Raw genomic sequence first — 12,513 nt, forward strand, 5'->3', positions numbered from 1 at the left:
TCCTTACTATGTAATGTTATAATGGTATAGCTGTAGGATGCTCTGAATGCAGTAGAAGGGGGTGGCTAACGTATTACTTTGCAGCAGTTTCTTCTATAGGCAATATAGTACAAAGGGAGACAACAGTGCTCCTCACATGGGAACCTCTTATACCGTCTTGCTAAATGACTGCCTATGTTTTGCCTTCTAGATATCATTCTAACCCTTATGAAAATATTGCAGAATCTTCTTCTCTCTGACAATCTTTCGAGCTTTGCAACTCTTACACCGGTCTTTTGGATTTGATCCTTAGCTCGTTTATTCTTTTTATCAAAATTTAAACCGGCAATGGTTTTAAAGGCAAAACTTGCCTTTAGATAAATTGCTGTTTTAAATGTGGCTGGCGAAGTCACCATATGTCAGCAGTTTGCTAGAATCAAAGATTAATACATTTACTCTGTGAAGTGTGTTGGAGCAGGACTGTATATCGGACAGAGATCATTACCACCAGCCAGGTGGTTTTATCTGTAACCCAATACTCATTTTCTCTAGAATGAAATGGATTAAATGCCAGTGAACATATAGATTCACAATTTGTATCAAAGCTGAATTATATTGTACCTGTTTATAATAAGAAGGTAAACTAGTTGGATACCTGCTTATAACAACAAGGACTTTCAGAAAGAAAACTAAATTGAGAAGAAGCATCCTCACTAGCAGACTAGGTGATCAGTGCATTCATACTGCAGAGGTCTAAGTACTGTATATAGGGAGGGACATCATATGCTCTGGTTTGCATCACTGTAAATCCTAACAAATGCAAATTACATTGTAGATGCAGATTTATTTACTAACATGGATCTGTGCTTGTTTTACTGGGTTTGAAAATACATAGGAAAACCAGGGTGTTTGTTACATACGAAACAAACAAGTCACAAGGGTGTCCTAGTGTTCAATTCTTAAATAAGGGTACACTTTTACATAGCTTATGAATGATCTAGACATGGTTTCCAGTCTCCTGCACTTCCTAATGTGTGAACCTATGTGAGTGATGCTTTTCGTTACAGCATATTAGCCTTAAATAACATTGCACATCTCCCTATAAATAAATATAAACACTTAATATAATAAAGGGTTACGAAGACATTTAGGCGTTCAGGAACACTGCTTCATCCGAATCAGGATCCTTTCCACTGTCCTCGCTGGGTAACGATTCTCCACCACTTGGAGACCTGCAGCTCAAGTCCTCCACCCCGGACTCCTGGTCACTATTGGTAGATAGGTCAGGGTCAGAGCTCTTCAAGTGGTCCTGGGTTAGGATGAGGGCAGAGTCCTCCTCGCCCTGAGAAGGGCTGCGGGAAGGGAACAGCTTCATGTTGCTGCTGTAATCCTGGGGAGTGTTGGCCGGAGAGTGTTTGGTGATACATATCTGGAAGTTATGGTCTCTTTGATGGTCACTGAGCTTCTTATTTGTTTTATTGGTCTGCTGTGTTTCCAGTTTAGCTAATCTCTAAAGGGAGAATTGTTACACAAGAAAACAATTACATCATTTAAACACTTCTAGATTTCATAATGCCCGAACACAAGAAAAGAGTTGTGCTATTTTTTTCCCCATAAATGTTTATAAAATATCAGAAGCACGTATGAAGCAGTCAGTAGATAGTCCTGTCTGAAAGATCCACTTGTTGTCACTAGATCAGGCCTGGCTAACATGTGGCTCCCCAGGTATTGTGAAACTACAATTCCCAGCATGCCCCGCTGGCTATCGACTGGTAAAGCATGCTGGGGCTTGTAGTTTCACAACACCTAGAGAGCCACAGATTGGCCAGGCCTGCACTAGCTGTTGCGACTTAAACAATGATTGCATAGTCAAAATTATGCGCCATTCAGGTGGGCTGAGAACTGCACCAGTGCATTAAATATGGACGGAAATCAATGACCAGGCAACATCTTCAAAACGTGCTGTAAAATTAAACTGCTAAAACTTTGCATAATAGTCTGCTAGAGAAAAACACATGTGCATTTTGTATGTACGGCTTTGCTATGGTGTCACTTTAGTTGGAGGTGGCTTGCTGGAAAAGGGGTTTTGGCATTACACGAAATAAGTGTGGTACGGAAAGATGTGGGTGAGGTTTGGGTGGATTGAGGGCATGACCCAATTTGTACAAATTGTTGGGAAGCAGAAGTATGATGACAATTTGACTAAGCGTCTCCATGGATATCTACAGCATTACCAACACTGGTAGACTATAACTAGGGCCTACATCAACTAGGTACATCCATATGACAGCAATGTTTAAGGAGTTCAAACAACAAGTTAGATAGATGTGCCACTGGGGTGCACAGATATATATATATATATATATATATATATGGTATATTGACGCACTGTTGTAATGACTCGCAATGCCTGGTGTCTGGTCAACTCTATATACAGCCCTGCATGCATAGTTATTATACAACATTTCATGTCTACCACCACTATATTTCATTTAATTCAAATTGCCTGCTTTTTTGTATTTCGTGAAGTGCCATTCTTTTCCCCCATTGTGGATGGCAAATAATATTTTGCTTGAGTTTGTTGTTGTATTTAGTTTGTTTATTAAAAGGGACAAATCTGAATAAATCTCACTGCTAAGAAATTACTTTCAGTTTAGTTCCCTTTAAATCAGATTTGATAATGGAATATCAATGCTAAATCCCATTGTATTATTCCTTGGCAGGGATGATGTCACAAACTAAACCTTATCCTTATAAGAAGTTATTATGGTCAGTAAGATACCATGGAATATTAGCACTTGTACATTATGATAGTGGCTTAGGAAAGACAAGGCTGATGCAAGTAACAAGTCTATGTGCAAAATGACAAAGGCATGTCACTATCAGTAGATAGACAGCTCTCAGTAGGTAATTGCATATAAACATATCTTTATACGTCTTTATGGATGTTGACCTGTCACCATATAACAAGCACGTGCCAGTTTATAAAACAAAACAGCTCACACCACAGCAGACCATTACTGGAACGAACGCCTCCTTGTCAAAATGCAAGAAAGTCTTATAAATCTACAAATATTCACATTTAGTAATAAGATATATGCCAGTAACAACGCTGGCTGGTGTCAGAGCTCATTCTCCGCTCAATATGAACGACAGACACTGTTCTGGCTTAACCTGCTAATGCACTAAACAGTAAACACTGAAGATCTGCAGATCTGAGCTGTAATCCTTTGGTTCCATATATTGACCAACACAATGGTCTTCATTTCAAGCAGTGGTTATTATATATACAATGCTATACCTTTTCCATGAACTCCAGTTCCTCCTCTAGTTGCTGGGTCTCTTCTTTTACTGCCTGAAGAAAGTCAGTGACGGACTGTCGAGGCTGCATGCCCTTTTCAAAGCGGTTGTACAGACCTCTCCAGAACCTGCAAAACGCGGTCAGCAAGGTATAAGCAGGTAAAGTGCTCTGAAACAGAAATGAAGTCTAATCCAATCAGAGACAGCTAACCATCCCCTCCTGCTCATCCTGGGACTCATGCAGGATTTCCATTGTGTCTGAAAAAGAGACATTCTACACAGTATATGGGGCTGGACGCATCATTACAGTTTGTAAGTAGGGGTTGAGCAGCCGCAACAAATGTGGTCTTTGACAGATGTGTCTGCGCACAAGTCTACATCGGTGGCATTTACTATACCACGACCTTATTGTGCTATGCCTACGCTTGCACGCCCCTCTTCTCTCCTGATCCACCTCTATAAGCGTAAGAAGCAGTATACGCAAGACTGACTGCATGCAGGCTCAAGCATGAGTCTTGTTTGCGGACATACACAGTATTGACAATTGCATTTTCTGCTACTCAAGTAGACTTCCGTCCAACCTTATATCTATCTCTAGTTGCCAAGAAGAGTGGGGGTAGCAGTACTCAAAAAAATAAAGTTATTATTAAAAATGTTTCTTTTTATTTCCAACCTACTGGTTTCGCCAGATACCAATGGGAACAGTTTCCCTTTAATCATAATGACTTAAAACTTAGCCATAGGTTTGAAGATGCCGTCTTCAGTCCAGAGAAGGAATCTGTCCAATCAACAGGCAAGATGCCAGGTGACGTGCTAAGGTGATGGCAGGTGATCAGAATTCATTGCCAATACATCTGGACCTTTTATCCAGATAACTGAATGCTGTAACTACAACCATTTGTTTGTAAAACTTTGAGTCCATTTTACTAGTAGAGATATAGTCGGCAACTTGAATATATTCACATTATAAGTCCACTAAGTTAATGTATTAATTTTGAGACCAAATACGGTTGTTGTAGAATTAACTTACCATAAACTTCTGTATGTTTTTATAGTGTGTAAACAGGTCCAACAATTACAAACTATTGCTTCTAGCACTACCATACACATTAGCGTAACTACATCTAAACCATAACATTAAACTGACAGGATCAGGGCACAATATTTTCATTCATACAAAAAACATAAAAGTAAAGAAGATAAAAAAATACCCCAACACTTACTTGAAATTACATGGCGCAGTCTTTGGATGCAGCGTTCCCTTGGACTGACTGTCATCAGCTCTATACAGCGGGTTTGTGTAATCCAACTGTTGTTTCCACAAGTAAGACCAAAGGGAGTACGTTTTCTCCCGAATTCTAATAGATATCAATTATACAAAAATACATTAATGCCCTCTTAGGCTCCATAGCGTGACATCGACTTTACATTGGATCCATTTAGCAATTAAATATTTACAACATTTAAGTGGCCGACCCAATGTAAAACTTGTGCAATACAGCAATTGTTGATAGTAAACATGGCCATGACTCAGTAACACACAATGGTGCCAAGCATGGCAACAATCTCTGATGAGATATTAGAGTGTTCCCTACAACGGATCTCCGCTGCTTATTCATCATGCACACTTAAATACACTCTCCCTTCAGCACCTGAAGCTTGCTGACTACATCTAGACTACAAGTGGCCAGCAGAAGCAGGTTGTCAGGTATAAATATGCTTCATATAAGGTTCTAACAGCTGTGGTATCCGCCATACCTGATATTCAGCAACTTACATGGAAATATACATAAGGCACCCGCTGTTCCCTCACCTCAGTTCTCTCCTCTCCTTCTGGCAGTTGCAGAGGAAGTTTCCATACTGACAAGAGTATATATGATGATGAATGTGGACCAAGAACCGCTCATTAAATTCAAATGCACACGGGAACTGTTCCATCAGCTGCCAAACGCATTCCAGAAACTGATCCATAACTGGCGATACTTCTTTTGGGTCACCATCCAAATTCCCGTACCTGAAATAAAGGTTTTGCCAAAACGCAATATATTTTAAAAGACAAAAGTGACAACACTGGTGCGTGGGAAATAGGTCAGATATTTCTGTTTACTGTCTAAATCGGTGATGGGCAAACTATAAACAATGGGGGCTGCATGGGCCCCTAACCTTCAAAAAGGGCCACACATCACCCTTAATCTCAGTTAGAAGTTTAAAAAATACATTTAATCAAAGAAAGGCACCAATCTGTACATATCAGCAGGCATTTTATACAAGTGCTACAAGCTGTAACAAACAAATCTGACAAAGCAGGAAGGAGCTGGGGCCGCAGGTGAAGGCTCAGAGGGCCGTTTACGGCCCTAGGGCCACCTGGTGTCCATCACCGATATAAATACTACTAGGGAAATGACAGAATAGACTGGTATGAAACACAACACTCTGTTCTACATATTATACATGGTTTCTAATACGTTTTATTAAGGACGTTGTTTTGTTGTATATTTGTTCACTTGCTGAATACTACATTGAATAAATGGATTTTGTGAGTTTTCCTATATGTTGGAGAAGTTTCTATGTTTAGAGAGTCTGTTGCAGGAATTTGGGCCCTTAAGCTGAAAAGAATATTTCCCCAATTTTTGTATATGCAAACCCAGGGAGTTCTATTTTCTCCCCACTAAGTGTTGGTCACAGCTCAAAGCACAAAAGAGAACACACACGGCCAGACAGCCCTGTTTACTTACAGCAGTGAAGATTCAAAAATGCCTTTTTTCTCTTAAACTGACATTTTACAATGCTGCACTGAGCTATGGGAAACAAGTTGGCCATTTCTCATATATAATACTGGTGACACAGTGCCCACATCATTACATACAACTTCACCTGTCCCATCCATGTATGTTTTTTAACTATACTTCATTTAAAACGTGCAGAAGTGCTCTGTGTCAGTACAGCATACTATGTACCGTAGAGTCATGTGACATCACAATACAACATTACCATTATACATCCGGGGGACTGTACAACAGCAGTGTGTACCTGTCCGAGGATCATGGGACGCTCACATCCTACCCTGGGACAACCTCCTCAATCAGGTACGTTATGCTGCTGTGTAGTTCCTCAGCTTCAGCTGGGAGTTACCTTCCCCTTTAAGAATAACGCTGGGTACACACTACAGGGCTTTCAGCTGATTATCGGGCCAATCACAAGGTAAGCGACTGTTCAAACCGATATCACATTAGTGTGTACACTGCAAGAATCAACGATTATCATTTCAAAGCTCATCATATCGTTTCATTCATTCTTAAACCGGACAAAAAAATGTCGTTCAACGGAACAATGTTGTTACAATTCTGCAGTGTGTATGCACTCAGGACCGACAGTGTCCATAGATCCTATGGAGTGTGCAGAGTCACAGTCTTTTCAGCCAATAGTTATGACAGATTTGACGGTAAATGTAGTAAAACGTGTTTAGTGTGCACACATAAAACGCCATGCTGAGCGGGACTTTTTTTTTTCCCGTCGTTGGCAAAATTGTTAGAGATATCTTATCAGGAGAAATTTTCTGTAGTGTATACCCAACCTAACATCCACTACTTGTGTTTTTAATAAACATTACCTGTGATTAAATTTGTGACCAAACGAAATCCAGTCTTTTTCAATCAATACCTATTGGTAATTAAAGAAATATTAAAACAAATTAGAATCTACATTGAAATGAGCACTAAAATCACTACAGCGAATAAGCTCCAGTGGCTCAATGTTGTAATGAAACCTCGTACCATAAACCCTTTGATGGTTCTGTAATATGGGTCAAGCAGTAGACTTGCTACAGAACAGACCTGGGCTGTGCGGTCCCATCCATCAGAACAGTGGACAAGTACACTGGTCCCCTCCTCGGACACTGCCTGAGAGAACAACACAAATGTATTGTAACAATCTCACTGGAGGTGGTCAAAATGCATTTTACATTACCTGGTAACTTTACAGTGGGAGAGATGGTTAAACACATACAGTATCTTTAAATAGTGTTATACCCACAGCTGTATCAACCATATACAGCAGTGATTCCTAAACTCAGTTCTCAGGAACCCCGAACAGTGCATGTTTTCCATATCTCCTTGCTGGAGCACAGGTGTATTCATTACTGACTGATACATTGTAACAGATCCACAGGGAGGTATCATTATGTCAGTCAGTAATGAATACACCTGTGCTCCAGCAAGGAGATATAGAAAACATGCACTGTTAGGGGTCCCTGAGGACGGAGTTTGGGAAATACGGATATATAGTCACTTCCACAGGGCAGCAGATAAATAGTATCATGTTCATGCTTTTATAGGATGTATTTCTTCTCTTGTTTTTGTTTTATATGGTTAATTGGTTCTATTATTGGTCTGGTTAAAGCTGGATACATTTTGGGAAAGTGACACGAATATGTGACATACAGAACTGGGTATACAATGGTAAGGCTGTAAAACATCTAAATACCTTCGCAATGAAGATGCCAGCATCCAGTATGGTTTTGATGTGCTTTAACCATCCAGAGGCTTCTAGTCCCCAAAGGAACTCACCCATAGAAGGAGATCGAAGTTCAGAAACTGAAATTGAAAAGGTTTAGATTAGCTCAGTTCTTTTACCAGATTATGGACAAGTCCCAAAAGAAAGAAAACAAAATATTTAACGTCACCTGTTAATAGAATCATAAATGACAAAACATTAAATACATAAATACATTTTACAGTTGCTCGAATGCAAACACATGTTCTAGCATGCATACCCAGCTTTCATCACCAGTAATCAGCACTTATACCCAACCTGTAGCTGGTGCAAGTGAAACGACAGAGACAAGTACCTTAGAGATGCCTAGGGCTTGAATCAGACACTGCTGAGTGGGCTAGAGCTTGACACGCTCTTAGTGTACACGGACTAGGTGCATACACCCAGTCCGCTTACTGTTCCGCCCATGAAATCGTAGGCTGTAGTAGGGGCTCTTTGCGCTCGAAGATGAATTAGACATTGCTGTGGTCACTGGTGTATGGTTAGGTTCTGGGCATGCGCATATCGATTTTACACAAAATACGGTACGTATCTGGATTTACATTATTTAATGAATCAGGCCCATTATGTACAGAAAATTTCTTCCGTTGTGATATTGTTAATGATTTTACCAATAACTGAAAGTTCTGATGAACATGCCGATGTGTACACACCTACACAATTTACCTTCAGATCTGTGACCTTCATTGGTCATGACCATCTGCTGAAAACATTGTGAATCTACAGACTCTATAGAGATCTGCCTACACTGCTGGCCTTGAGCGTGTACACACTTCCACATTTGTCCAACATCATTCCATTGTTGATCATTCTTTTCAAGAAGTTTATAAAATCAAACAATATGATGTGTGCGATAAAACATGATTGTGGGAGCATACACACTAATGCGATATCGGACCTAACAGTCGCTTATTGTGTGATTGGCGATAATTGGTTGTAGTGTGTAACCAGCTTTAGTCACTAAGGAGAGCAAAGCATAAAAAAAGAGCAACTTTGCACCCGGGCAAAACCATGTTGCATTGGAGGTCGGAGAGGTAAATTTAAAATGTGGACACATATTTACAGATGGGGTAGGGTATGTCCTAGATCAGGGGTAGGCAACCTGCGGCTCTCCAGGTGTTGTGAAACTACAAGTCCCAGCATGCTTTGCCAGTAGATAACCAGCAGATAGGTGGCAAGGCATGCTGGGATTTGTAGTTTCACAACACCTGGAGAGCCACAGGTTGCCTACCCCTGTCCTAGATCATTGATGGCTTAACCTGTGACACTCCAGGTGTTGTGAAACTACAAGCCCCAGCATGCTTTGCCAGCTATCAGCTAGTTATCTACTGGCAAAGCATGCTGGGGCTTGTAGTTTCACAACACCTGGAGTGTCACAGGTTAGCCATCACTGTCCTAGATCAACTTTAAATTGCAGTGTAAATATAAGCTATCAAGTATGTGTGTGCCACATGAAAAAACAGCCAGTATTTTCCTTATGTGCAAAATAAACTAATTTGCACCCCTGGCATTGTAACATAGTTTGTCCCAAAGAACATTTACTCCTTTTTTTTTGCCTTACTTTACTTAATGACTCAGGTCCTATGTGTTCAATTTCCTCGCAGAGGGAGAGAATGACAGCTTAAACCAAAACTCAAGAGATGTATTTAATATTTTGGTGCAATACTAAAGATATGCAGTAACCCATAGCAACCAACAGAATGTTTGATTCTCTAAAATAACAGCTATAATCAGCTCTAATCTCACTGTTTTTATGGGTTATAGCATGTGTGTACATTACAGTGTTATTAAATAAACTCTTTTGTTTTGCTATCTGCACTAATCCAAGACAGGACTTCTGTTTTTTAACACTCCTTTTAAAAGGTAATATCTACAAAATATATATCACAATACTATCTGTGTCCATCTGCTTTCTCAAAGAAAATAAACCTTACATGTATGTAGAATATATCTGAAACATGTTTATGCACCGGTTATACTAGTGCTCAGTTGATGAACAACAAAAAGCTTGGAGAAATATATTTGGTGCAGAATTTATACCCACTGCATCTATCCTTTATTGCTGCTCATTTGCAGGTTTAAAAATATGAATAAACCATTTAAGTAAAATTGTGTGCTGAGAAGTCCTGGAGGCAGGAGTGAGAGGTGGTTATCAAAGTTGAGGAGAGGCGCAGGTCAGGGGCTGATTGGGGAGGAAGAGGGACGAGATCAGAGATGTAAAGAGGGGAGGAGTTTGTAAGAGTGAGTAATATGCATTTAATTCCTCAGGTAATGGTTAGCCAGTGTAGGTATTGGAGGTATTGAATGTGGAGCGGCGAGAGAGGAAGATTAGTCCTACCCAGCATTTAGGATAGATTGATTGTAGAGGGGAAAAACCACATAACAGAAGTTTGCAGTAGTCCAGGGCAGAGATAATGATGGCATGGATAAAGGTTTGTTCATATTCAGAGTGAGAAAGGATGTGCAGACTGTAGCTGAGAGCGGAGTCGAGGATGACACGAAACGATGGGTTTGGAGAACGGGGAGAGTGATGTTGTGAGGAGAACTATTATGAGGGGTAGCGACACTACTAGTAGGGAGACGATGTTGAGCTTAGTTAACTTAAAAAACTAAAATAAAAGAAGAGAGGTCAGGAGAGGAAAGGTAGGTTTAGGTGTAGTGTAGAGGTTTTATTTTCACTTCTTTTTCCTAAAAAATACCCATTTGTTTTTCACTTGAATTTTGTAAGTTTGGAGGTCACATTAAAAAGGTGGAAAAAGTTCTGACATAATTTATCTTGACTTCAGATAAATGAACACACTGGTAAGTTATTTGGCTTTGCCCTTTATTAGCCATGGTATTTGTATGTGTGTGCCCATGATATTTATATTTATCCCTCTCTGAAGTCCAACATTTGTCTCTGCTGTAAATAATTATGATATTCCTCTCAAAATAAGTAATTTTCCAATATAATATAGTGCCCTATTGAGAAACACTAGATACAGTGTTAGCTATTGTATCAGGATTCCTTCAAAAATCTAAATACAAAACTTTTTGGAACTTGACAGGTGGCTCCAAGGTTAAATACCATTCATAATCGGGAACACTCCTCAACTTTGTTTTTAAACAAAGGTCAGAAACACAATTGCCCAGGAAGCAGGAAGTTACTAGAATTAAATTCCGCAGGTACAACAAATACTGTTGTATATTATGTTTAGAATATTTTTAGATGGAGAGCACTTCTGACAGATTTACCCAGAATTCTAGACTAAGGACACAATGGTTAGTGGTCTTAGGGAATAAAACATTCACATAACATAAAAATAAGTAACAATGCATAACTGTGACGTGGTAAATATAAAGCTTCCGCAAAATAATATCTGAAAGAGAAGTGTCAAGCTGTGAGAAGAGGAGATCTTAAGACTTCAGAAAGATACATTAAGATGAAATGATAATCTACGAGATGACGTCTTTCCAGGAACCTCATCTCTTTCTAGGATATTTATAAAAAAAAAAAATGTAAGAATATTCCACCATTCACAAAAACTGGTCTACAATATTCTAGGATATGGTAACATTTGACTGTATCAATTTATATTGCAAATGGGGACATAGATATTGCAGCAAATGTAGTCACAATTTCTATTGCATAAATATCTTTGGCACCTCAAAAGTGGGGAAGATTTCAGTTTGTCAATGTTTAAGTCTGAAGTCTCAAGATCACTCAGGGCAGAGCCCAGGGTCACTTAATCCATTGTAGAATTTCCAGCAGCTATAGAGTACGACACTTATTTTCTCAAACATATATGTAATTCATTCATGTTTATCTGGTCTGAATTTCACTGGAGATCTAAAATGAAAGTGAACTACTGTGACCTGTTTATCTTACAATCCAAAGGTTACTGACGCACTTGATCTAAATTTAGTGCCAAACTCCTGCTTGATCCACTTTCTCTCCAGATCATTTTACTTGCACTTATCAGATGTCTTACTATTCTGGAAACAGTAACACAAATCTGGAGGCAACGTATGATAATGGTGGAGACATATGACACATAATCCAAAGCAAAGCTCTGGAAATAAAAACAAGGCATTGAAGGAGACTACAACTATTCTACTATTAAGATATGACTACAGAAACAATTACAGAAGAAATGAATTCCACTGGTGGACATCAGATTATTTCCTTTTTCTGACCACCAGTGGATACACCACCCTATGCCACTTCATGCCGACAGCATGGCCTGGAGGGGTGAGATAGTTTCCTACATAGGTAGTAACTGTCTGTGTAACACTGTTGGGTGGCAGCTTTCCCAGTATAATATAATTCCCCCTTAAGGGGTGTTTCGCTTTCCTGCCATTGGGGGACACTGCAACAATGAGGTATAGTAGATGGATTTGGAGGGCACTTTTAAATCTTAAAATATTGAAGGACATCTCCTCTCCTACTATGTCCCTCTAATGGGAGTCATCTTCAGTTTTAGTTAAGTGCCCCTAGAAGCAGGGCTTTGTTCCTATTACTTGGGACTATAAGTCTGTGTCATTTTTAATATAATATAATATAATATAATATATATATATATATATATATATATATTACAAACAAACACATACATCACTCATGGACGCCTTCCAGGGAGTAGATAACCCATGGGCTCTCTCTACTTGAGTAGCCTAGGGCTTCCCTCAACTCTGCCAGCACGG

General features: G+C 39.5%; 1 protein-coding gene across 1 annotated transcript in view; it reads right to left on the reverse strand.

Annotated features, from left to right (window-relative positions):
* Positions 1-585: 585 nt before the first annotated feature.
* MTMR7 (myotubularin related protein 7) overlaps positions 586-12,513 on the reverse strand; it is a 39,971-nt gene continuing 28,043 nt past the window's right edge. The window contains exons 8-14 of the mRNA XM_075196396.1: positions 7,762-7,871; positions 7,053-7,178; positions 6,890-6,939; positions 5,093-5,293; positions 4,503-4,637; positions 3,281-3,407; positions 586-1,489 (exon numbers count right to left, since the gene is read on the reverse strand). Coding sequence (XP_075052497.1) covers positions 1,127-1,489; positions 3,281-3,407; positions 4,503-4,637; positions 5,093-5,293; positions 6,890-6,939; positions 7,053-7,178; positions 7,762-7,871 — 1,112 coding nt within the window. The 3' untranslated portion in view covers positions 586-1,126. The remainder of the gene's footprint in view (positions 1,490-3,280; positions 3,408-4,502; positions 4,638-5,092; positions 5,294-6,889; positions 6,940-7,052; positions 7,179-7,761; positions 7,872-12,513) is intronic.

This window comes from Mixophyes fleayi, chromosome 1 (assembly GCF_038048845.1).
Source record: "Mixophyes fleayi isolate aMixFle1 chromosome 1, aMixFle1.hap1, whole genome shotgun sequence".
NCBI classification, from domain to species: domain Eukaryota; kingdom Metazoa; phylum Chordata; class Amphibia; order Anura; family Limnodynastidae; genus Mixophyes; species Mixophyes fleayi.